This window comes from Amphibalanus amphitrite, unplaced genomic scaffold (genome assembly GCF_019059575.1).
Source record: "Amphibalanus amphitrite isolate SeventyFive unplaced genomic scaffold, NRLGWU_Aamphi_draft 000135F_arrow, whole genome shotgun sequence".
Lineage (NCBI taxonomy): Eukaryota > Metazoa > Arthropoda > Thecostraca > Balanomorpha > Balanidae > Amphibalanus > Amphibalanus amphitrite.
In genome coordinates, this window is record NW_024881630.1 from 841,915 (window position 1) to 864,270 (window position 22,356).

Here is a 22,356-nt window from a genome sequence, read left to right on the forward strand (position 1 = left end):
GTTTTCTTGAGAACTAGTTCCTATGACGTCAGAGATATTTTTCTTTCAATATTATGTATTTTCCTCAATTTTTTGACGAGGACATGTTGTCATCTAATTTTCAAAGTAATCTCTTTTCATTTTTTGTCACATAATTCCAGTAACAGAAATTGCAAAAAAAAAGTTTGGATTGTTTTTTGTTACGTGAGTCTCTGATGGGCTTTATCAATAACGTCATACTATCAAGTGAACATATGTTTATTCTCTAGAGGCTGGTCGGAGTGTTTATTCCGCTGAACTCTATAATGTTATTTCTGTCATAAGTTTTTGTTCTGGGAGGAGAGTTGCTACGATTTTAAAAAATTGCATCCATTGTGCATATTTTTTAACGAAGCATAGGGTCTGGCTGAAATGTGCCTGACTTCAATTATTTGATTTCAAGGAAGATTTTGATATATTTCTGGCTTAACAATGGAGAAGACAGACGAACATGAGGTCATTACTTTGGACGAGACCTCGACTGCTAGTGACTCTAGCCTGGGAAATAATTCAAAAAGAAAGGCAGAGGATGATTCAGAATGTATTGTTGAATCTGTCCAAGAAAGAAAACGATTTTGTCATGGAGAAGAAACTAACAGTCTCACTGATTCTCCAATCATGACTGTAGCTTTTCAGTCTGAAGACATCTCAAGGTGGGTATAATCGTCATGCCCTTAGGGTGAATCTTATGACCTATGCCTATCAAAAGACATATTATCTATAGCCAGAACTTATCTATTCTCTATCAGTTAGGTATCTATTCTCCATGCTAAATAACATGATAACAATGAGGAATTGTTGAAATGCTCACCATGGTAGTAGATGCTCACCATAGTAGATAGGAAAGAGGCATAGGGAGCGGATGCTCATGGGATGCTGCCTCTTCTCAATGTCATATGACGGTCATATCTGTTTTTGAATGTGTCGATGTTTGGACTCAGTACCACATGTTCAGGTAGTTGGTTCCATTGGTCCACAACTCTTGAAAAGAAGAATTGATTGCGTCTGTGCAGTCGATGTCTTGGCTTGTGCAGTCTGAGTGCATGTCCGCGTGTCCTTTCCCGGTTTGTGCTGGTCTCTAATTTCAAAAACTCTTCTCCAGCATTTACCTTGTCATGTCCATGGACCAGCTTGTAGACCTCAATCATGGAAATGGAAAAAGTAGTACCCATTTGGAACTTGGCCCATTTTGGCACTAAAAAAAAACATGCACACACAGCAAGCATGATTGTTTTTATGGCAGCTGGCAAATAGTTGAATGTTAATTTGTTTGATATGTTCTTACAACAGCTGTTCATTAGGGGTACCCATTTTTCCCGATTTTGGAAATTTCAGGGTGGGGGTGGTTTTTCCCATTATTTCGTGGCTCCTGATTCCAATGATGCCAAAAATATTGAAATCAAAGGTGGTTTAGGGGTCGCGAATTGAGATTGAAGTTTGCGTATTTACCTAGAAATATGTCTATTTTACGCTGATAGTAAATCGCACCAAAGGCAAACTTTTTGTTTCGAAAGTCGGGTAGAGGGGTCATTGAACGCTCCTTTTTCATCCAGATCGATGTGCTCAATCACGTGGTTCCGGTTAAATGCTTTACTTTATAGCGATCAATACAAGTCGATATTGCAACATTTGGTGAAAAGCGCCGTGATGTTTTGCTCCTGTTGTTGGTATCATTCTGGTCGGCGTGTAATCATTTTTGATATCTTCTGCCTTCATGTGACCTTTGGTGACCTTTGGTATTGGTGACCTTTGATGACTTGTGAGGTCAAACTTAAATGTGACGTTTCAGTTGCCACATCTCAGTTCATGGCAGACTTTTTGTGTCCATACAATTAAAGTTTCCGCAAATTAGCTCAGGATACATCTCACAGATCATGGCTCCGAATGGATTTCAAACCATGTAATTCAAAAACGATCAAACCAGGGATGCGGAGCCGTGGAAATTTCAGACGGCTCCGGCTCCGGCTCCGGCTCCGGAGAAAAAAATCGGCTCCGGCTCCGGCTCCGGCTCCGGGTGAAATGTCATGGCGGCTCCGGCTCCGGCTCCGGCTCCGAGTAAAATGATCCGGCTCCGGCGGCTCCGGCTCCGGCTTCTACTCAGTACAGTATATCTAAAAAGTATGTCCCCTGGTTTGGCTCTCCCACAGGAGGCGAATCGGTAACTTGGCTGAATCCCAATTGCGGCATCCGGCCGCCAGGGTCGCTGCCGCGCGAGCGGCCTTGACCGCTCGCATGTCATTGGCAGTTCGGTCCCCCCCCATCTATACCGAGGTGGGGAGGGGAGAAGAGGGGAAGAGAGGGAAGGGAGCGGCTTTCGCTCGGCACTTGGCGATACCTGGCTGACCCCGCGCTCCCTCCTGCCCTCAGGCGAAGACCGACTTCCTGGCCTGTAGCGGCCCAGCGGAAAACCGAGCTCGCGGGGCGCGACTCCATTGGCCCAATCTTATAAATGGAATGCTGTCGTATTCACGGCATTAGATAATATTAATAGTGATACCAGCAGTGGATGTGGTAAAATACAGTCCAAAATAAACGAAAGCACACGATTCGTGCATAATGCGCCCTCCCATTCAAATAAGCCCGCCCACTTCGATAGATGGTGTAGTTTCTTAGGGCGTAAAAGATGCAAAACACTGCCGATTTTTTTTTAAGCTCGGCCACTGGGACCGACAATATACAATTGACTGAAATGCATGAAAACCATTTTGCATTTAGGTAATAGCCGTTTTCTGCACCCAAACTTTAGCCAGTGACACCCTGTCCATTCTAAAGCGTTTATAAGATTGGTCCCAGCACCCGATTTTATATGAGTAAGTCGTGTAGCCAGGAGCCTGCCACTAATAGGGTTAAAAAGCATCTTATTTCTAACGAATTTATTAGTATGGCCACTTTTACAGGACGTCTATAGAGCTTTGACTTTCACATTTCTTCCTCGTTCAGGAGAAACGTTTTAACCCTCACCGGACCTTCAGGTTTTCTGAATACCGAGGGGACGTTGGGGGTTGGAAGTGAGGAAACAACCCCCTTCGCCGATTCGCCCCTAATTGAGCTAGAGCCTCACGAAAGAAACGATCGTGTGCGTCGTTACGAAATGCAGCGATTGGTCTCCGATTTAAAGGGACCCTCCCACCTTAACATTAGATTTGAGTTGAGATAGCCAAAATGGGGTCCCTAGCTCACAATTACCGGTTTCGGCACTCACAACATCGAGAAATGCCTTAAATCGGAAATATTGAATTTCAAAATTGCAGCATTTTGATTCAGAGGGGCTAATGCTTAGGAATACCCCTCTGAGTGTGTGACGTCAGCGCAAATATCTAACGATTTTTAAATGTTTGACTAAAACGTTTTGTAGCACGCGGTGGTATATGCTACTTGCGCGCAACATCTGCCGCAAACGCCGCACTTCTAAAATAAAGTCGCTAGAAACAGCGGAGATCCCAAAAAAAGTAAACAAAAGTAAAAGTCTAATATCTTGAAAACCGGTGAATATTTTTCGGTGAAATTTGGTAGATGTTCGTTTTCGCTCTTTCTGAACCGAGCGACATCACTTTCATGCCAATTCATAAACTTTTTTGAAGGTGGGAGGGTCCCTTTAAGGACCAGGGTCAGCCGATGACTTCGGAGGTCAGGTCAAGTGGCCCAAGGCACAGGTTCGGTTTTTGGTAAATAACTTCGCTAAAAATGATCGCAGATCCGCGATTTTAGCAGCATCGTGTTTGTCTAGCTCAGGCGTGTCGAATGGTATGCTTTTTCTTCGGGTGAGATCAACTTAACCCTCGCCCGTATAAAGGGAAGGGGGTCGAACGGATCCCCTCCCTCGGTTTTTCGCGAATAACTCGCGTAAAAAGCGGCCGATCGCGGCGAAACTTTCAGTACCCTCGCGTTAATCAATTTTACACCCACCCTGAAATTGTCATGACCCTGACCTTAATGACCTTTGACCTGCGACCTACTTTTCGAGACCATGTTTGGCCGGAATCGCGATTCGGCGTATGTCGGCTCGCATTAGCGGCGCGTTTGCAGTCTTTTCGTGGTTTTAAGCGTTCAAACATGGGATATGATCTTGCTTCCATGCATTAGGGTGGGTGTCAAGGTCACCGGAAAGTCAGGTCAGGTCATTGATATATGAACATTTACGAAGTAGTTTTGGTGCCCTCGTAACATGTTGCGAAGCTGTCAGAGGCGGTTGCCACCTACTACGAATACCCTTACTGGTTGACCTGACCTGACCTGACCCGACCTGGCCTAAATGCATGAAGACATCATCTGTGATCAAAACTAACATGATATTCGTGATCAGCACCCCGAAAACCCCATAGCAGCCACGCTTTACGACTTTCTAACAAGTCCCCATTTCCCCGACTTTTGGGTCATTGACCTGACCTGGAAAGTCAACCGATGACCTAGGACCTTAAAATTGGGTATCATCGACTTCCTCTCGTCACGGCCAACACGCTCGTTTTTCCGCGAAGCTCTAGCTCGATCAGGGGCGAAACGGCAAGGGGGGGGGTCCAACGGACCCTTATACGTTTGAGGCTGGAAAAAACACCAATACGGGCGAGAGTTAGGTGTTAACCTCGGGTCAAGGTCAGGTCACAGCCCGTCAGGTCACGAAGCTGGTCAAAGGAGGTCATATTGCATATCAATCGATTCGGCAGGTCTTTTCATGTCCATTAGTGGCTTTATCGACTCGGTAGCTTTATCCCGCGCCCTGCTGGGGGGGGGTGTTTGAACACCCCCCCCCCCCCTGTGGTTTTTCGCGAATATCTCAAAAACGGCGGCGCGGAGCGCCGCCGTTTTTGGTACACCTTACCATACATCAATTCTACACATGTTGTGAAAATTTCAGACCAAGGTCATTCAAGGTCAGGTCACCAGGTCACTTGAAGTGACCTCACCTCATAAAAACTTTCAATGTCTGTCATAGCTACACCGAGTGACCGATCGCTTTGAAACTTTCAGCGATTGCTAAGAGCAATAGCATGTACAAAATGTATATCTCAGAATTTTGATATCGATGACCTAAGGTCAGGTCAATTTTGCAACCTCCCCATTATACGAGGGGGTATCGAAAAGTTCTGATCATCACCATGAATTAGATGTGATAGAAATTTGAATTTTTTACATGATGTTCATTACTCCTATACAAGTCACCACACACGACTGCAAACTTATTGCATTGCTTCTTGAGCTGCCTCAGGCGGTCATTGTAGGACCTTCGCACTGCCCCGTAAATCACTGCTCCACCTCATCAATGACGTCATTTCTGTCCTTAAATCACCGGCCATACTGTGGATTCTTCATGTCCCGTAACAATCAAGAGTCAGTTAATACCCGGTCAGGTGAATTTCTTAGATGCGGTAGGATTTAATGTCCACATCATGTTGTTTCTTCAATCGCAGCTCAGGACGAATGGGCGGGGGCGCTGTCGGTGCGGATAAAACATCTTTCTTGGGCTTTTTTTGCGGCGATTCTGCTTGAGGCCATCTCGCAACTTCTTCAAAAGTGTGCAGTAGTGCTTGCTTATCATTATCCGACCATCATCAAGACAGTCGGTAATGACTATTCTACGCCAGATCCAGAACACTGATAGCATTGACCTTCCATATCGGCTTCTGCATCTTCGCCTTTTAAGAGGGACAGATATGCCGTGCTTAAACTTCTTGATCATCTTTTTGTCTCTGGATCATACACATAGACCCAGCATTCGTCACAAGTCATCAAATGTTCGAAGGTGTCTTCAATTTCCTAAAAAAGGCCTAGTTTTCATTTCGAAAGGCCAAGACGCATTTTTCTCTTGAACAAAGTAGACACATGAACTTCTAAGCGGGCTGACTCCTTTATCGTCTGTAGTTCTTCGCTGATAATATTTTCAGGCACTGCCAGCATTGAGACCTTTCTGTTGCACAATCATCTGAAAGGTCACACGACGATCTGTAAGGACGAGGTCTTCCACTTCCTTCACATTCACCACCTTGGCAGTCACTGGTAGTCACTCACTTCTTGACTCCCCTGCAAGGGCCATGCAACCAAGTTGAAAATTATGTCTTCATTTTCGGTAAGTGCATGAGATGGGCTTTCCTCGCCATAAACTAATTTCACGTTCTTGATGTATTTTCTCAGTGTGATACCGTTTCAAATGCATTAGTTGAATGACGGTTCGGTCCTCAATGGGCCCAATACTCATCTTTTTTACTTCTAAGTCTCTCCTACATAAGATAAAACCACTTCTCAGGATTCTCTTTGCGGGAGCATTGTTCTTAAGAACCAAATATAATACCCACCAAAAATCATCAAAATCGGTCTATATTTTCTATGTGATGATCAGAACTTTTCGATACCCCCTCGTAAGTCAATGGGAGAAAATTGAAATGCGCCTCTTTTGGATGAAAGACATTATAAACACTCCCAAACACCAAATTACAAGTGGTTTAGACACACTGAACTTGAAAATGGTGTCCGTGACCCTTGTTTATGCCCTGAGGTCATCTTAGGTCACGAATGGTATCTAACAGTTTTTCGCAAATAACTTTTGATAGAGGCATGCTAGAGCGATGAAAACGCCTTAGATGTGTTCAGCTCGACGATACGGATCGACTGATATGTAACATGACCCTTTCCGGTCAGGTCATGACCTTGACCTGAGGTCAAATTTTCAAGTTGACCTTTCAAGGTCAAGACATAGTTCATTCGATGCGTCTTGACGAGAGGAACACGATGCCGGTAAAAGTAAGCTCGTACAAGGCTTGGGTCAAAAGTTATTGCAGAAAAACTGTTTTCGAAAAAATCGGCTATTTTTGCAGTTTTTGCCCCCTGCAGGCAAAACCGTTGACGTTAGGTCAAATCTGAGAGAATTACTCAGAAAGGGCGTTAATAGGGCTATCGAATGCGCTTTTCCGCGGCGCTGTAGCTCTATTGGTTCCCGAGTTATGCGTTGGCTTCTTGGAAATTTTCGACATTCGACCTGGAAATCGGCGAAATTTTGCCTTCAATGACCTCTGGTGACCTGACCTTTGACCTGACCAAAAAATTGACCGAAGTGATTTCGTCATTATTTTTTACGCTCTTTCGAACGCCGCCTTCCGCGTATCTCTACGTGGCCCAGGAGCCGAGTTACAAGGGGGGGGGGGTGTTCAAACACCCCCCCCCCCCCCCCAGCAGGGCGTGGAAATCCAGGACCCCCAGCAGGGCGCGGGTTATTTGATCGGGAGTTATTGACGAAAAACTGATAGCCTTAGTTACGTGATAAATGACGTCACGCAAGATCAACAAAGCAAAATTGAAGCATCAGACCTTGCAAGGAGCGCATGAAATCACGATTCCGTGTGCTTGAGAATTTGAGATAGTTGTATATCATTTCCGGACCAAACTAGCAATTTCCATATTCCCCTGACTTTTAATGGTGAGAGACTGACCTGATCTCAGGCGACCCTTCAGAAAATCCTAGATATACATTTATACAAGTTGTGAGACCTCTCGATCATACTATAAGATCCTGTAAGTTTCATCTCCCTATGAAAGCTCTGCACTGAGGGTGTTGCGAAGTTGGAACATTTTAGCATAGTCCTAAAATGTTCATTTTAGGACAGTTTAGGACAGTTTCACACAGTTCATTTTAGGACTGCTCATTTATGACGTCATAGATCAGTGACCTGACTTGACTTAAAAATGCGGTTGGCGTAAAAAAATTCGACTTATCAAATCCCGACTAAAAAAATCGACTTATAATCCGGTTAATCAAATCCCGACCATGTTTTTACCTGGCCATTAATGTTCTAGCCTTACAGGTGATTGTTTGAACGCGGAAGATGCTGAATCTTGGTTAACCCCACTTATCGTATGATAAAGAACGTCAGTGTTAGAAAGTTTATTAACAATTTTATTTAGGATAGTTTAATTCAAGTGGGTATAATCCGACTTGACAATTTACTAGGAGGGTTTTGCAGCGCTATTAGTTCGGCATTTAATTATAAATCATTGCTAATTTCGATCCGGATATCGTTATTCAATGCTGGCCTTTGCGTCCTCAGAAAAGTTGTTTATACCTAGTCATGAAGGCTTGCATTGCCATTGACCCATACTTTCCATTTTTCAGCACCATTATTCGCCGTAGTTGACCAGGTGTTTTTCTTCAGCTCTCCCCTGAATCCTTTGGCTTAGACCTGGCGTATCACCCGTGCATCGCAAGACGCATCTACCACACACAAGTTCATGATCCCCACGAACCCACATCAGCGTCCGTTCGCTTGGTGTGTGACCCCTTGACCTTTGGCCGCGACAACTGCCAGCTTGCCGGAGCACCCCTCCCTACACGCGCTGCCCCGCACGCTCCCCTCCCTCTCCCCCCCCCCCCCCCCGGGTCGTGTCACGAAGGTTCGGGCTTACGCTACTACCAGCCGCTGCGCAGCTGTCACCTAGCGCTTGGGAATGTGTGGTCTGGTGCGGATTCAGCCAACTACCGGCTCGCGACACCAGCGCCACGTAGTGGCGACGGTACATTCTTTTTAGACACACTGTACATCCCCTAACTATGCGATGGTCAATTAAATACGGGTGGAAGAAAAAAAGACGATGGGATTGGTACACGTTGCTTCTGTATTTGTATAAGAAGGCTATTTTGAATACCACATTGTTTTACGCCTTGTACTGTCAAACCGAACTAGGTAAATAATTGTTGCCTCTTAACCCGGCCGGGCCCGGGGGGTAATCCCAACCACCGCAGCCCGGGGGGGGGGGCGTTTTTCGCCCCCCTGTCTAACTCCGTAAATAAGGGAGCTACGGAAACAAAAGCGATACCAAACGAAAGGTCCTTACGAGACGATTCTAATGCACCTAAAATTTTTGACCTCAGGTCAATTTTCAAGGTCAGAGGTCAAGGTCAAAGGCCAAAACCGGCACATGTGTAGTGATCTCAAAGTAAGCCTTCTAGAGGACGGCAGGCTGCATCAAACCGGCAAAATTGGGTGTCAAACGAAAGAAGAGAATCTGAGGATTCTGAAAATGTGCTCCAAATCAAAGGTCAAGGTCAAGGTCACGCTCAAAATTGACCTCAAACTTGGCACTTTTTCGCACATCTTGCGTGCTAACTTCCAAGATGTTTTGAAATGTTTTGAGGCTTATCAGTTCCCTATTTGTGGTTCATCTTACGATACAAGGCTGCTCAAAGGTCAAGGTCACAGAAGAGTATCCCTGCTAGAGGCTATTTCACTGATTCAAGTTAGTAATAATAAATAAGACAATTTTGCCATCCGGAAGCTCTAAATGAAGGCTTAGAGGAAAATAGATGCCAGATTCGTGATCAGCGGGTACAAATCCATCATAAACGACCTTTCATGTGTCAAGGTCAACCAGAGGTCATTCGAGGTCACATGAGGTCAACATGAAACTTGACCTTTTCCGAACAAAATATATATCATTCGACGCGGCTTGACAAGGCGAATGCGATGGTACCACTGCCGTAGCTCTAGGACCATTTTTGTCGAAGTTATTTGCGAAAAACTAAAACCACATTTCGGGGTCGTTGACCTGACCTCTGACCTCAGGTCACCAAAACTATTTTTCTATTTTTCTCTAGGTCAAACGCTACACAGCCGTGCTCGTAATTTGTCTTTATCTCTAAAACTCTATTTTTAGCAGCTATTTGAAGTTTGCGTCTGTGACGCCGATTTTTGCCGTGCAGGGGTCTAGAAAAAATGGACCTTGTGACGTCATCAAGGGGGCTAGGTCCAAATTTTTTACTTCAGAAGATGTCAAATTGATGGGAGAAAAGGTACTGAAAGTTTCGCCTTCCTATCCCTAAGCGTTCGGGAGTTATCGCAAATATTCGCCAGGGGGGGCGAAAAACGCCCCCCCCCGGGCCCGCGAGGGTTAAGAAAAGGAGCCGGAGTCGCCCCCTTTTTCGACGGCTCCGGCTCCGGCTCCGGCTCCGGGCTATATTGTTTCACGGCTCCGGCTCCGGCTCCGGCTCCGGGCAAAATATGCTGGCTCCGGCGGCTCCGGCTCCGGCTCCGGCTCCGGCTCCGCATCCCTGGATCAAACCATTTTGACCGTATACTTCCACAAGAAACGCGGTCCTGATCGCTAACCACAGGCGGCGGAACGGGGAGGGCACCGGGGCACCGTGCCCCCCTTTGATTTTGGCATTTTAACATTAGCGCTAGGGGCGTTGCATGGAAAGAATGGGACCAAAAGTCGGCAGTGCCCCCCCTTAATTGAAGGTGTTCCACCGCTACTGTCGCTGACGGTTACGATGTAATACACCTATGAGACAAGGTAGAATAAATCTGGGTGTTCTACCCAAAAATATCAACTTCTAATCCAAAAACATAAACTCCAAAGCGTCGATTCTTTCCATGCCTACCAACCATCTACCTACTATTCCATTTCTTCAGTGGGGACAGATACGAGTACACACCGTTCTTAACTTAAGTGTAAGAGTTTCCGATACAATGCACAGCATTTACGACTTTGCATTTTCGACCACGGGCGACTAGCCATGCGCTGATACGTGCATAACTGATACGTGACGAAGACCTTTCACAGCTCCTTGCACAGATCACTTGTGATCTGAGGTAATTGGCGTCTGAATCTGAAGAACCTAATGAAGCATAAGATTTTCATCCTGCATGGGCTGTATGGTGGTAACCAGGACGCGGCGTCATATAAAGGAGTGTGCGTGCAGAGGCTGAAGACGAGGAGAACTAACTGTAGGTCCGCCACCTAAGGTCCATGGCCCACCCAATGTGTCGGCCCCCAGGCAATGCCAGGAGTCAGTAAACGGATCTGCCTCGGAGTTGGCTGAGTCGTTTAGCTCTCGGCATCTTCCTAATTTTCAGCTTTAGCCAATGCCATTCGACTTCAGTTCAGCACCAGGGTTTGTACTGGACCTGTAGAGTGCAGCGTAAGGTCCGTTATCTTGCAAGGATGCTGCTTGCAGCGGCCACCACCAGGCACTAGTTCCGTGACATGATATCTGCACCCGTCTCAAGTCAACAATAGTTATGTCAACAGTCTCAACAAAAGTCTGTATGTGGGCGTGGGTGTTTGTGGGAGAGGGGAAAAGCTACACTCATACAGCAGTCACCCAACGGTGTGGTGGTGTAAAGCTTGCGCCCCTCCCTCAGCCGTGTCTGCAACTCCGGGACTAAGGGGAGGTCGGCTAGCGAATTGGCAATAGGTCATGCATACCGGCATAGCTTCGGTGCTGTTTTTATCTCGTTATAGATATAAATAGGCCATTAGCAACTTATTTATCTACTTCATGCCATATTTCCGTTACAATACGACACACGAGTTATATCGTCACATCCGTAACGGCTTTTAATGCCCCTCCCACCCAGATTTTGTCAATATTCATTGTTTACGTCCTGGGGTTCAGTCATTTCTTTTGCTGAATAAGACGACTAATTGGTCCTAATGAGGAAGTTTCGATCACTTATTTTAGCCCTCTGACTATAGCCAGTCGTTCTAAGAGTTACGGTCTTGTGTAGGTAGGTACTAATGACGGTCTAAGCCACAGTGAGTGTAAATGAGCATATGCTGTTCAGTGTTCATTGACCAAAATGATATTTTTGGTGCTCTCTTTTACCGCTGCACGTCTAATATACCTACAACTAAAGCAATGTTGCACGGTGTCAAACAGTCATTAATACCACTGCAACACATTGGTTTTGCGCATTTACATCCATTTATATGAAGTCATTTTTCCAAGTAAAATTAAAACTTCCAATGCAAGCTCTTAGCTCGCGATCCCTTAAAGTGGTCTGATATCGTTATTTCTGTCACTGCTAGATCCAGAACGGAGCAAATAATGATAAAATCGACCCCAAACCGTTGGCTTGGTAACTTTGTCCCAACATAAAATAATGTTAATTTGGTCGATTTTCCGCTAAAATTGACCTTTTCATTTTGAATACGTGACCTCTAGAAATCGTTTGGTTTCGTTATTTTTGGCACAGATGGAATCAGAATAGTCCAAATAATGGGAAAATTGACTCCAACCTGTTGGCATGGTAACCTTGTTCCAAAATAAAATGGCATTAATTTGGTCGATTTTTCGCTAAAACTGTCATTTTCATTTTGAATTCGCGACCCCTAGAAATCGTTTGATTTCGCTATTTTTGGCACAGATGCAATCAGAATAGACCAAATAATGGGAAAATCCACCCCCACCTAAAATTTGAAAAATTGACCCAAAAATGGGTACCCCTACTGTTCATATATGCTTCTCATCACAATATTATCTTTAATTATCCTTTAGAAGCTTTAGCAACATTTATGCTAAATTACGTGATTGTGTAACTTTGCTCTGTTGACTTCAAGAGGTCACATTGTGGTATTTTGTGCTGTGGTTTATTGTAGGTCTGTTGGGGAATAGTGGTATTTTACATCTATTTTTTTAACAACTGGTGTTATACTCTTTTCTCAGAAAGTACAGCAAGGACATAACTGACTTTATCTCTCAGCTTACAAAGTCAGAAATTGCTACATCTGTCGAGAAGGATGGCAAGCCATGCCTGGAGTTCTTTGCAGACCCTGAGGAGCAGAGAGATGCTGCAAACTCTCAGGCTGCTGGTAACCAGCAAACAGACTCTGCACCACAATATGAGCAGGTCAGCAGCTTTAACTTGTTGTATTTTCCTTGTCTGGGTGAACAAAAACTAAAATGAACACACATGGCCTGATACTAAAATATAACTCATATTATTCTCTATTTCTCTTTCAGATGTTTACAGGGGTCGTTGGTGGAAGAGGTGAAGTTAAAAATAAAGCTGAAACAAAGCCAAAAAATGTCTGTTTCAACTGTGAGGGCGACCATATGATCGCGGAGTGCCAGCTGCCTCGTGATGGAGCAAGAATTGCCAAAAACCGCAGTGCACATGTCAGCAAAAATCCTGTGTAAGTCAACACATGTTCTGTTTGAGGCCCATTGTGCTGTCAAATGAAACAATGTAAACCGTATACGCTGTGTAATTACTTGTTAAAGGGATCCTCCCACCTTCAAAAAAGCTAATGAATTGACATGAAAGTGATGTACTTGTTCAGAAAGTGCAAAAATGGGTCTCTTTCAAAAATCACCAAAAAATATTCACCTGTTTTCAAGATATTACACCTTAACTTTTTGGGGGGCCTCCACTTTTCCTATGACGTCACTTGGAAGCAATAATTTGGCATCCTATAAGTGCCGCACATGTTGCACACAAAGCAGTATGCATATACTAACACGTTTTACCAAAGGTTTTAGTACAAGTTACGTAAGATCTGCGCTGACGTCACAAATTCTAAGGGGGGCATTCAAACGCATTAGCCCTTAGGCCTTAGCAATTCGAAAACTGCTGATTTTGGAATTAAATATCTCGAAATTAAAACATCTCTCGATATAATGAGTGCCCATACCGGTAATTGAAAGTCAGGAACTCCAATTTGGCTATCTCGACTCAAAACTAATGTTAATGTGGGATGGTCACTTAAATTGACTTAAAGTGTTTGATTGTGCTACCAGAGCATTCTTGCAGAATGTCCACCATGCAGCATGTTAACTACCAGCCATTTTAGCAACTGCTTGTAATTCAATATGTATCAGTGCCGTTGTCTGATTATAACACCTTGTGGTGGGGCGTTTCTATGCCCCTCTAACCTGGCTCCCGGGCCACGTAGTGACATGCGGTAAGTGTTGTTCAAGATAATCAAAGGTCACTAAATACTATGACAGTTTTTAAATAAAGTCAATTGTTAGATCAACAGAGGTTATTGAAGGTTAATTTTCCCGTTTTTTCATTCTTGGATGAGTTTGCTCATAGCTCGTAAACTAATAGAAGTGGTTATATTGCACAAAAAAAACATATCTTTTTAGCATTTTCTCTGTATGTTTACACTTTTAAAGGGTTTAGCCGTCACAGAGTAACTACAATGAAAATTGACGTTTTTATGAAAAATGCTAATTCCCCAACAATGTTTCATGCAAACTTGTACGATAGCGATTTTCATGCATATTAGACGATCCTTATCCCCAATATTCTGATGAAGCACAATTCGTGTACTGTTGTATGTTGGTGTGTGTTGCCGTGCCCTGACCCGGTGTCGCCGGCCACTGGTGTGGGCGCAGCTACAGCCGCTACCACGAGGAGGCCGACCAGCGCTATGGTCACCTGGCGCCCGGCTCCCTGAGCGACGGTCTGCGCGAGGCGCTCGGCCTGGAGGACCTGGAGCTGCCGCTGCACATTTACCGGATGCGCGTGCAGGGCTACCCGCCGGGCTGGCTGCGCTCGGCGCGTCTGCAGCGCTCCAACATCTCCGTTCACCACGAGCCGGCGCCTGGTGAGCGGACGGCGGGCCGGTGACGGGGCAGAGGAGCGGCCAGAGAGCTGTTCAGTCGGGGGCAGAATGGGTGTCTTTAGAGCAGGAGAGCAGAGTGTGTGATAAAGTGTGATTGGGGCGTGAATTTTAATTTTTGAAAACTTTTGCTCCAGCACTGCAATTGCTACAAGCTTGCCATTTCTTGAAAAACGATATTGGATGAGAGCATGTGTGATACTTTGTACCTCTGACCTCACGGCCATATCTTTTTACCACATTTTTCTTTTCAAGTTTTGCCTAGTTTTACCGCCGAAGTGCTCTTGCATATTCAAGTTTGTTTCATAGCTGATCATCCTTAGCCGCTACCTAATTATGATTTGTGAATGTGCAGCGGACGAACTATTCAGTTGAACCAATCAGGGGTGGAGAAATGTGCCGAGTTGGGGTTGCACGGTCGCAGCAAATCCGCCGGCGCCCTGGCGGTGACCTTGACCTCCGCTGTCTGGTGCGGCTCCAAAGCCAAGCCGGCGCAGCCGGCGTGGAATTGGGAAGACTCGTGCTACCCCAACTCGGCACAATAAATTTGTCCACCCCTGGAACCAATAACGGTCAGAGCAATAATTTCGGGAGTATAGCGAATATAGGACCGGTACTTAAAGGGACCCTCCCACCTTCAAAAAAGTTAATGAATTGGCACGAAAGTGATGTCGCTCGGTTCAGAAAGAGCGAAAACGAATATCTACCAAATTTCATCGAACAATATTCACCGGTTTTCAAGATATTAGACTTTTACTTTTGTTTACTTTTTGGGATCTCCGCTGTTCCTAGCGACTTTATTTGAAAGTGCGGCATTTGTTGCGCGCAAAGCAGCATATACCACCGCGTGCTACCAAACGTTTTAATAAAAGATATAAAAATCGTTAGATCTCCGCTGACGTCACAAATTCTAAGGGGGCATACCAATGCACTAGCCCCTTAGAATCCGAAAACTGCAAGTTTGAAATTCCATATCTCCGAATTAAAGCATTTGTCGATGTTGTGAGTGTCCAAACCGGTATTTGCAGGCCATGGCCACCAATTTGGCTATCTCAACTCAAAACTAATGTTAAGGTGGGAGTGTCCCTTTAACAGTCATTTGTCCAACGCTCGATTAATGTTGTATTTATGCGTTACAGAGTCGGCCAAAGAAGACGGCAAACCGTCTGAAAAGGAGGAGGAGCATTATGACCTGACCAAGCTCATCTCGTACCCTGGCTTCAACGTCGATTGTCCAAATGGCTTCCCAGTGGTAAGTCAGGCGGCTGCGTAGGTTTCGAGTGATTTGCGCGATGACCGCCAGCTTTCAGGGTCTGTAATATCACTTAATTAACTTTGTATTTGTAAGTTCAATGTCATCATAGGTCATGTATGTACTGTTCTTGCGCATTTCTTAGTAAGTTATTACTCTAGCGTTTTGGGTAATTCCAATGTTTTGGCTACATATGTGTTTGCCGCAAGATGTGCTGAGCCACCTCACAAGTCACTAGAAGTAGATAGTTATGCAGTCACTAGATCCTGGCCAGCTCGGCATTTTATTAAGGTGTTAACCGTCCGGTTCGCCCTCGTCTTTCGGACGGTATCCTGTCGCTACGGACGCTGAATATCACCGGTTCGTCTGCCCCAGGACCCGCGGCGGCACGCCTACCCGCCCATGTCGAGATACTGGTCGCTGCGTGCCATGAAGCGGCGGCTGCGGCGTGCGCCGGCCGCGCGCAGGGCTGGTCTCCAGCGCGAGCGGCCGGCCGACCTGCCCTCTAGTGTCAGAGAGAAGCCGACCACCAACGGTCAGTGGCACCAGCGGCTGCTCAGTGCTCCAACAGCTCGTGTTAGAGAATGGGCTGTGATGGCATGACTACTTTGGCGCAATCGACCCTTAAAATGTGTTATCTGGTCGAATCATTAAAAGCATCTTTGATTGGTCCAATGACCAATGTATACCATACACGATTAATACAATGCCAGCTCGATTGTCCCAAAGGATTGAGGCCACAGTTGTATCATTGGGTGCTTTGTTTCGTCATGATGGCACACGGTTTACCGCTAAGATCACGTCTGTCTCCTGATGTATCATTGGCGTCAGGTGTCTCTGCAGTGACTATAAACTCAGTAATGTTTTGTCTGTCGGCAGGCGAGGGCCCGGAGCCGACTGATGCGGCGGCGGGGACCACCGGTAACGGCGATAGGGTGAGTGGGCCACCTATATCCGGCCGGGGCGCCAGTTCGGTGGCCGTGGATTGATGCCATTCGGCACACCCCACAGCCGTCGGGTGTGTATATCTGTTGTGTTCCGGCTCTCACGTTACACGCAGAGCTAGCTGTCAGGTGGGCGGTGGGTCCAGGGCTGTTAAGGCCTGCCGCCAGGTGGCGTCTGTGCAGACGACCTGTATGCCTAGGTGGACCATTAGCCACGGTAGCTGTCTGCCGCTGAAAGGCACATCAAGTTCGGATTCACCATTAGATTCCCGGCCGGCCACCACGTCAAGCCTCAAGTCTTTAAAAATCAACCGGTGAAAAAGCTTATGGCTATGTGTCGAAACTCGAACCATTCTTTGTTCTGTTTGACTTGAAATGAGTGACAGAGCTGTCACCCTGTCAGTGACTCAGCCAATGGACGGTTGGGAAAGTCTGCAATATTCCAAATCCTTGTCTCCACTTGTTCAAAACGATTTTTTATCCCACTCAAAGCCGTGTCTCGACTATAACTTGTCGACTTTTCGATGCTGTGAACCCTGACCGCGCCGCTGAGTCGGTTGTGTCTGCTTCTGGCGCACTCCATATTTTACCGGCCCGGTGTCGGCGGTGGTCGGCGGCGGGCTGACGTATCCCTGCGGCCCGTGTGTTGGCGGTGGTCGGCGGCACGCTGACGTGTCCCTGCGGCCCGTATCGACCGGTGGCCGTGACCCAGGTGTCGGCACGGGCCGCACCTGGCCGCGACCGTGAGACCTCGACAGCCGCCACCGTCCGCTGCCGCAGCGGAGACGGCGGAGACGGCACCGTCCCCTCTGAAACCCAGACAGGGGCGCCAGGGAACGCTGATTGATTGGGGAATCTGCGTCAGGGAGTATGTGGGTCGTACAACGCTCTAAAGTCTAAAGCCTCAATAATAATTAAAAAAAAGACACGTCTTACCCAGTCCAACTAACACCACGAAAAAAAAGTATGCTCTTATCGCCGAACACGTGCTACAACCTATTGTTGTCTTGGTTCCACCGTGCCGATCGGTGAAACCAAGGCGCCTCCCACCACGGGCCGGCTGTCCATTCACTGAAGTCGTGTTCCCTCCGCTCAATATTGTATGACGTGATTTCATGCAGTATTACACCGACCCAGCCGTGTGAACCACGAACATGACGTCATCAGTTTCCCGGGCGACAGGTCGCCCTCCTGCCTGCCTGGCTACGGTCGCTGTGCGTTGTGTGTAACTTTATATAACTGTTCAGTGTTCATGTTCAGGGACAGGTAGCCTAGCGATGCTGTGTTCAGTTTTAAGTTATAAAACTTTTTACTAGTGCCTATAATCACGTTGTTTTATTATTATGCCCCTGATGGGTGCCGATGATGGTAGCAGTCTTGTAGTGCCCGAAACCCTAACCAATTATACTTGTGTTTATCAGACCTGCGAGGATACGTACAGCTATCCCCACACATGCCATGCCGGAGGCGTGCCAGTAACCACTTACTCTGTGCCTACCACATCCCCCATAAAACCAATGTTATCACTTGAACCGCTTTCCTTATGCCTAAGCTGCGATATTGTTAGAAGTAAATAAAACTAGGCTTCCCTAGGCGTGAGTAATTGTCAGCTCGTCATGTGGTGTGTATGGGTCGTCGACTGTCGTATGGGTTCGAATCCGTCGCCGACTGTCGAACGGCGACAATCGCCCATTCGAGGCCCCGTCTGACCGTACTTTCCGTCCGCCGCAGGAGGGCTCTCCCTCTCTGGAGACGCTGGAGGAGCAGCGGCGCGCACTGCTCGACTCACTGGAGACGCCGGCCGCCGACGGAGAGGAGGGAGAGCTGGAGGACGACGAGGAGGAGGTGGAGGAGATGGAGGAGCAGGAGCAGGTGTCTGAGCTGGTGCACGCGCCGCCGGCCGCCTGCTCGACGCCGCAGGCGCCAGTACTGACTCCAGGCGCGTCCCGGCGCCGCGAGCTCGGCACCCCGGTGGCCGCCGCCAGCCCGCACATCGTCTACGACGCCGAGAAATGGTCGGCCGGCATCACCGAACATATTCCGTATGAGAACCTGCCGGGCGCCACCGGCGCCTGGGACCGCATGAGCTCCCTGATGAAGAAGGTGCGCGACCATCTGACCGGTAAGAAGTAGGGGGCTCGGTGGGTGGCGGTCAACGGCGGGAACGATACCTGACACGGAGATGGTCGGGACGGTGCCAGTCTGCAGCGCCACCGCCGCGGGGGTTACAGACGAGTCGGCAAAAAGAGCGACTGAGGGGACCGCAGTGACCTGCGGTCGAGGTCACACAGTTCGGAGATCGGATGCTTTCCGAGCAGACCTCGGTCCCGAGAGCTGTAACCATGACCGGATCAGAAGTGATGGTAACTTACCGGCGAGCAGCAGGACGTGCGGAGCGAAATGCATAGCTTCAGGTGCCACTGAAAGTTCAACATATTTTAGTACCTAAACTACAGTACATTTAGTGTGGCTTAGGTGTGCAGTAGGCAGTTTTGCGATTTTATACTGGAGCGTTGCAGGAAACTCATTAAATGAGCCGAGGAGATGGTGCGATAATAGTTTGAGTGCGGTAGCGTGAATGTGCTATGATTGAAGTGCTCGGTAGACTCCGGCCTAGCCGACACTGGTCGGCGACTGTGTTACAAAACCTCTCGCCGTCAGTATGGTCAGGCTAAATGAATTAGATGGATGATGTTTGTTGTTTGAGTGTTAATGTCCATCGCCTCACCGACTGCCGCTCACGCAAAGTTCAGAAATTTGCCATTGCCATTTCCACTTTCATTGCAGCCGAGGTTAATAAAATATCGCTGAGCCCACCACCCCTGTTTGTACGAAGGTTGATTGTCAGTTCATAGTCAGGCAGCATGCTTTCCTCTGCATCCAACGAAACAAACTAGCTAGCATTGCCGGTGAGGTGATCGAAAGGAACCCAGGGCGGGAACCACGTGCTTCCATCGCCGTACAAATCAAATAGAACATCGAGCCTCGATCACTTACCAAGCACAATTGTGTTTTGTTATGTAACCGTGGTCAGCGTGGTCCCAGCAGCTGTCTAATTTCGTATGCCGTCGGTACCACGGGTTGTGAACCGGTCGGACGCGCGTGTGGAGCCGTCTCGTGTGCTGATCGGCCCGAGTCAGATCGGCTGATACAGGTGTCACGGGGTGGCGCAGGTGCTCTACCCCCGGCCGGCCCCGCTCCGTACAGCTGGGAGCGAGCGAAGGGTGCACATCGAGAGGCAGACTGACGGCTGGGATAGCCGATAGGGTTAGTTAGTACGTTAATTTGGTTTTACAGGTAACAGACGGGTCATTCACGCATGATATTGTAGGGTCAGAAGTGTCGCAGAGGTGGAATAGGTTATTTTGGATGGGCCGGCTGAGTCGCCCTCAACGAATTTGCGGACATAAAACTCAATGGATGTGGTTTGTACTGGCATTTTGTCAACCCTTTGCACGTCCCATCTGCCCTGCGAATGGAGCATGAAATAATTGACCAGGAACTGTGCGGCAACTCAAGGTCTTGTGCGCGCCCAGGCGTCTAGACACGACCCACTTGTTATCGCTCCGTTTCCGCTACTATTTTCCATGCTCGTGCGAGCTAAGAGGTCTCGTTCACGTTATGTAGGTTCTCCATCACTTCCTTTCATGCCTGCCAAGTATACTGTATAGTGTAAATGTCGCCTCGATAAGCCGAAAATCGCTGATGTCGCCTCGATAAGCCGAAAATGAGATCGGAACTCAGCGCTTATAATGAATACCAGAGATGACTTTGGTAATTACTAATTAGTGTCAGCGAGCCCAGGGCAGCGTTTGGCAGTGTTGATCCCCGGTGATAAACAGACGCCTGGCAATCCCGCAGAGCGCCGCCGGGGCGCCTCGTTACGTGAATCCTGGCCGTGTAAGCGGACCAATGCGTCCATACGTAAAGCTTATAGTGCATACGTTTGGCACGATGGCTGATGGTATGCGTCAAATATTGCTCAGCTGTTTCCTCCATGTGTACCTAAATGGATTTATTTTCATGTGCCTGATGCAGAATCAGTACAGAAACCGCTTATAATGAACCCACACCCAAACCAGTCTAATGTTAATTTGAAAGTCGGCCTGTTATCTTCCCGATTGTCAAAGTATTATTGATGTTCACCATTAGAAATCCTGGCCAGTTGATAAACAAATACTCTGGCGTGGGGCCGAGGGAACGGTATTGTCTGCCGCTCCGAGCAGCTGTGAAGTGTGAGCTGACGTGGCGTTCTGCGCTGACAGGCCAGACCTTGGTGGGGAGTTTAGTGCAGACGCTGCCGACAGCCTGCATTCGTCAGCCGCCGATTGCTGATAACCGCCGAATTGGGGAGGGTAAGGGGGGGGGGGCAGTACCTCCGCGCCACTGTGAGCCGACTGACACGGGGCGACCCGCGGCCCTCCACAGACCGGACTGAGTTGTGACCTGGCCCTCAGGCGTGCCACCGGTAACCGTGTCAGTCATGTCACCGTGTCGGGTCGGACCGGCCGGCCGGGACCGACCCGTCACGCCGCCACCACCGCTGCCGTCCGGCCGGCCGGGCGGGACACTTTCCAGACTCTCACTGAAGGAGGCCGGCGCTTAGTAGGCATTGTGTCGGGTCGTCGGGTGCTATTGTGCACTGAGGCAGCCTTTCCTGTTGCATACACGGCGGAACGGCAGATCCTGGAGTGGTCCGCGCAGAGCAAACGGCGATTCGACGGAGTTTGCCCAGGGCCGTCCCGCTTCTCAATGTCCGAACGGAGGGAGTGCTATGGAACTAAATCATAGAAGTAGAATCTCTTGCCAGTGCCCGTACATTCGTAAGCTCAAGAACAGTTTTATCATCACTTCTGCATTATTGGCCAGTACGGTCTTGTTTAATCCCTGTGCGCCATGTATGAGCTAGTCAACCGCCCTTGATGAGCGTTAGTCACAGCAGCTGGCATTTGCCGGCACTGCACTGGTGGACTGGCCTGTAGCCCACTGTTTGGTCCTGTGACATTTGACGTGGCCGGGGATCCCAGTCGGGCCGGCACAACTGCAGCACAGTCGTGCACTGTCAAAACATGCTGTGTCACAACATTCATGTAAAACATCGGCACAAAATCAGACGAACTTAACGTTCTATGATTTTTAAACGTTCATAAATACGATGTAAAATACCCACAGTCGACACATTGTTTTCAAATTGTGTGCCATATGCCGAAAACCTCAAGCTTTCACCTCTGGGTGTCGAAGGAAAATGAATTACACAGCCAACGAAGCGAGCGGATCGGGGAGGAAATATCGCATTCAGCATTGGTAAACGAGGAAACAACGCAGCCAGTAAACCGGTAACTTGCGATGTTTGAAGACGTTCAGAAATGCGAGGGATAGCTGCAGCGAGTTCCGCCCCGCTATCGCCGCTGTTCAGCGCAGTCACGGAGCGGATACTCGGTCCTAGGACTGGCTCAGTCGGAGAGGATGTGGGGTGAGCTGTCCGGCTACGGCGGCGAACCGGTCCGATGCGCTCAGTTCCGTCCGTCCTAACCGGTACCACCTGACCCGCAGTGGTGAGCGTGGACCGCCCGCTCTGCGGAGGGCAGTCGTCACGACGGCGCCGAGAAGGACGGCTGGGACGCTACACCGGGCCGCAATACAGATAGTGAGCACTGAGCGGATTTCGCGGATTGATTGTTGACGAGATAGTGTTGCTTGAGTGTCACCGATAGAAAATCGTTGGCTTACTTGGGTCTCGTCACTCGTGCACATATTTTGTTACCCCCCCCCCCCCCTCCCCAACCCGACCAAGCTGCCTCCACCGGC

General features: G+C 47.9%; 1 protein-coding gene across 2 annotated transcripts; it reads left to right on the plus strand.

Annotated features, from left to right (window-relative positions):
- The first annotated feature begins 140 nt into the window (after window positions 1-140).
- On the plus strand, window positions 141-19,367 carry LOC122382200 (zinc finger CCHC domain-containing protein 8 homolog). Of its 2 annotated transcripts, XM_043367220.1 has the most exons (8): window positions 141-671; window positions 12,449-12,632; window positions 12,746-12,918; window positions 14,126-14,337; window positions 15,492-15,604; window positions 15,980-16,139; window positions 16,484-16,539; window positions 18,280-19,367. In XM_043367220.1, exons 1-8 carry the CDS (start codon window positions 451-453, stop codon window positions 18,679-18,681), a joined length of 1,521 nt encoding a protein of 506 aa, XP_043223155.1. In that variant the 5' UTR covers window positions 141-450; the 3' UTR covers window positions 18,682-19,367. The 2 variants fall into 2 exon arrangements, with proteins under 2 accessions (XP_043223155.1, XP_043223156.1); XM_043367221.1 differs by lacking the exons at window positions 141-671; window positions 12,449-12,632; window positions 12,746-12,918 and adding an exon at window positions 13,585-13,686.
- Window positions 19,368-22,356: the final 2,989 nt, after the last annotated feature.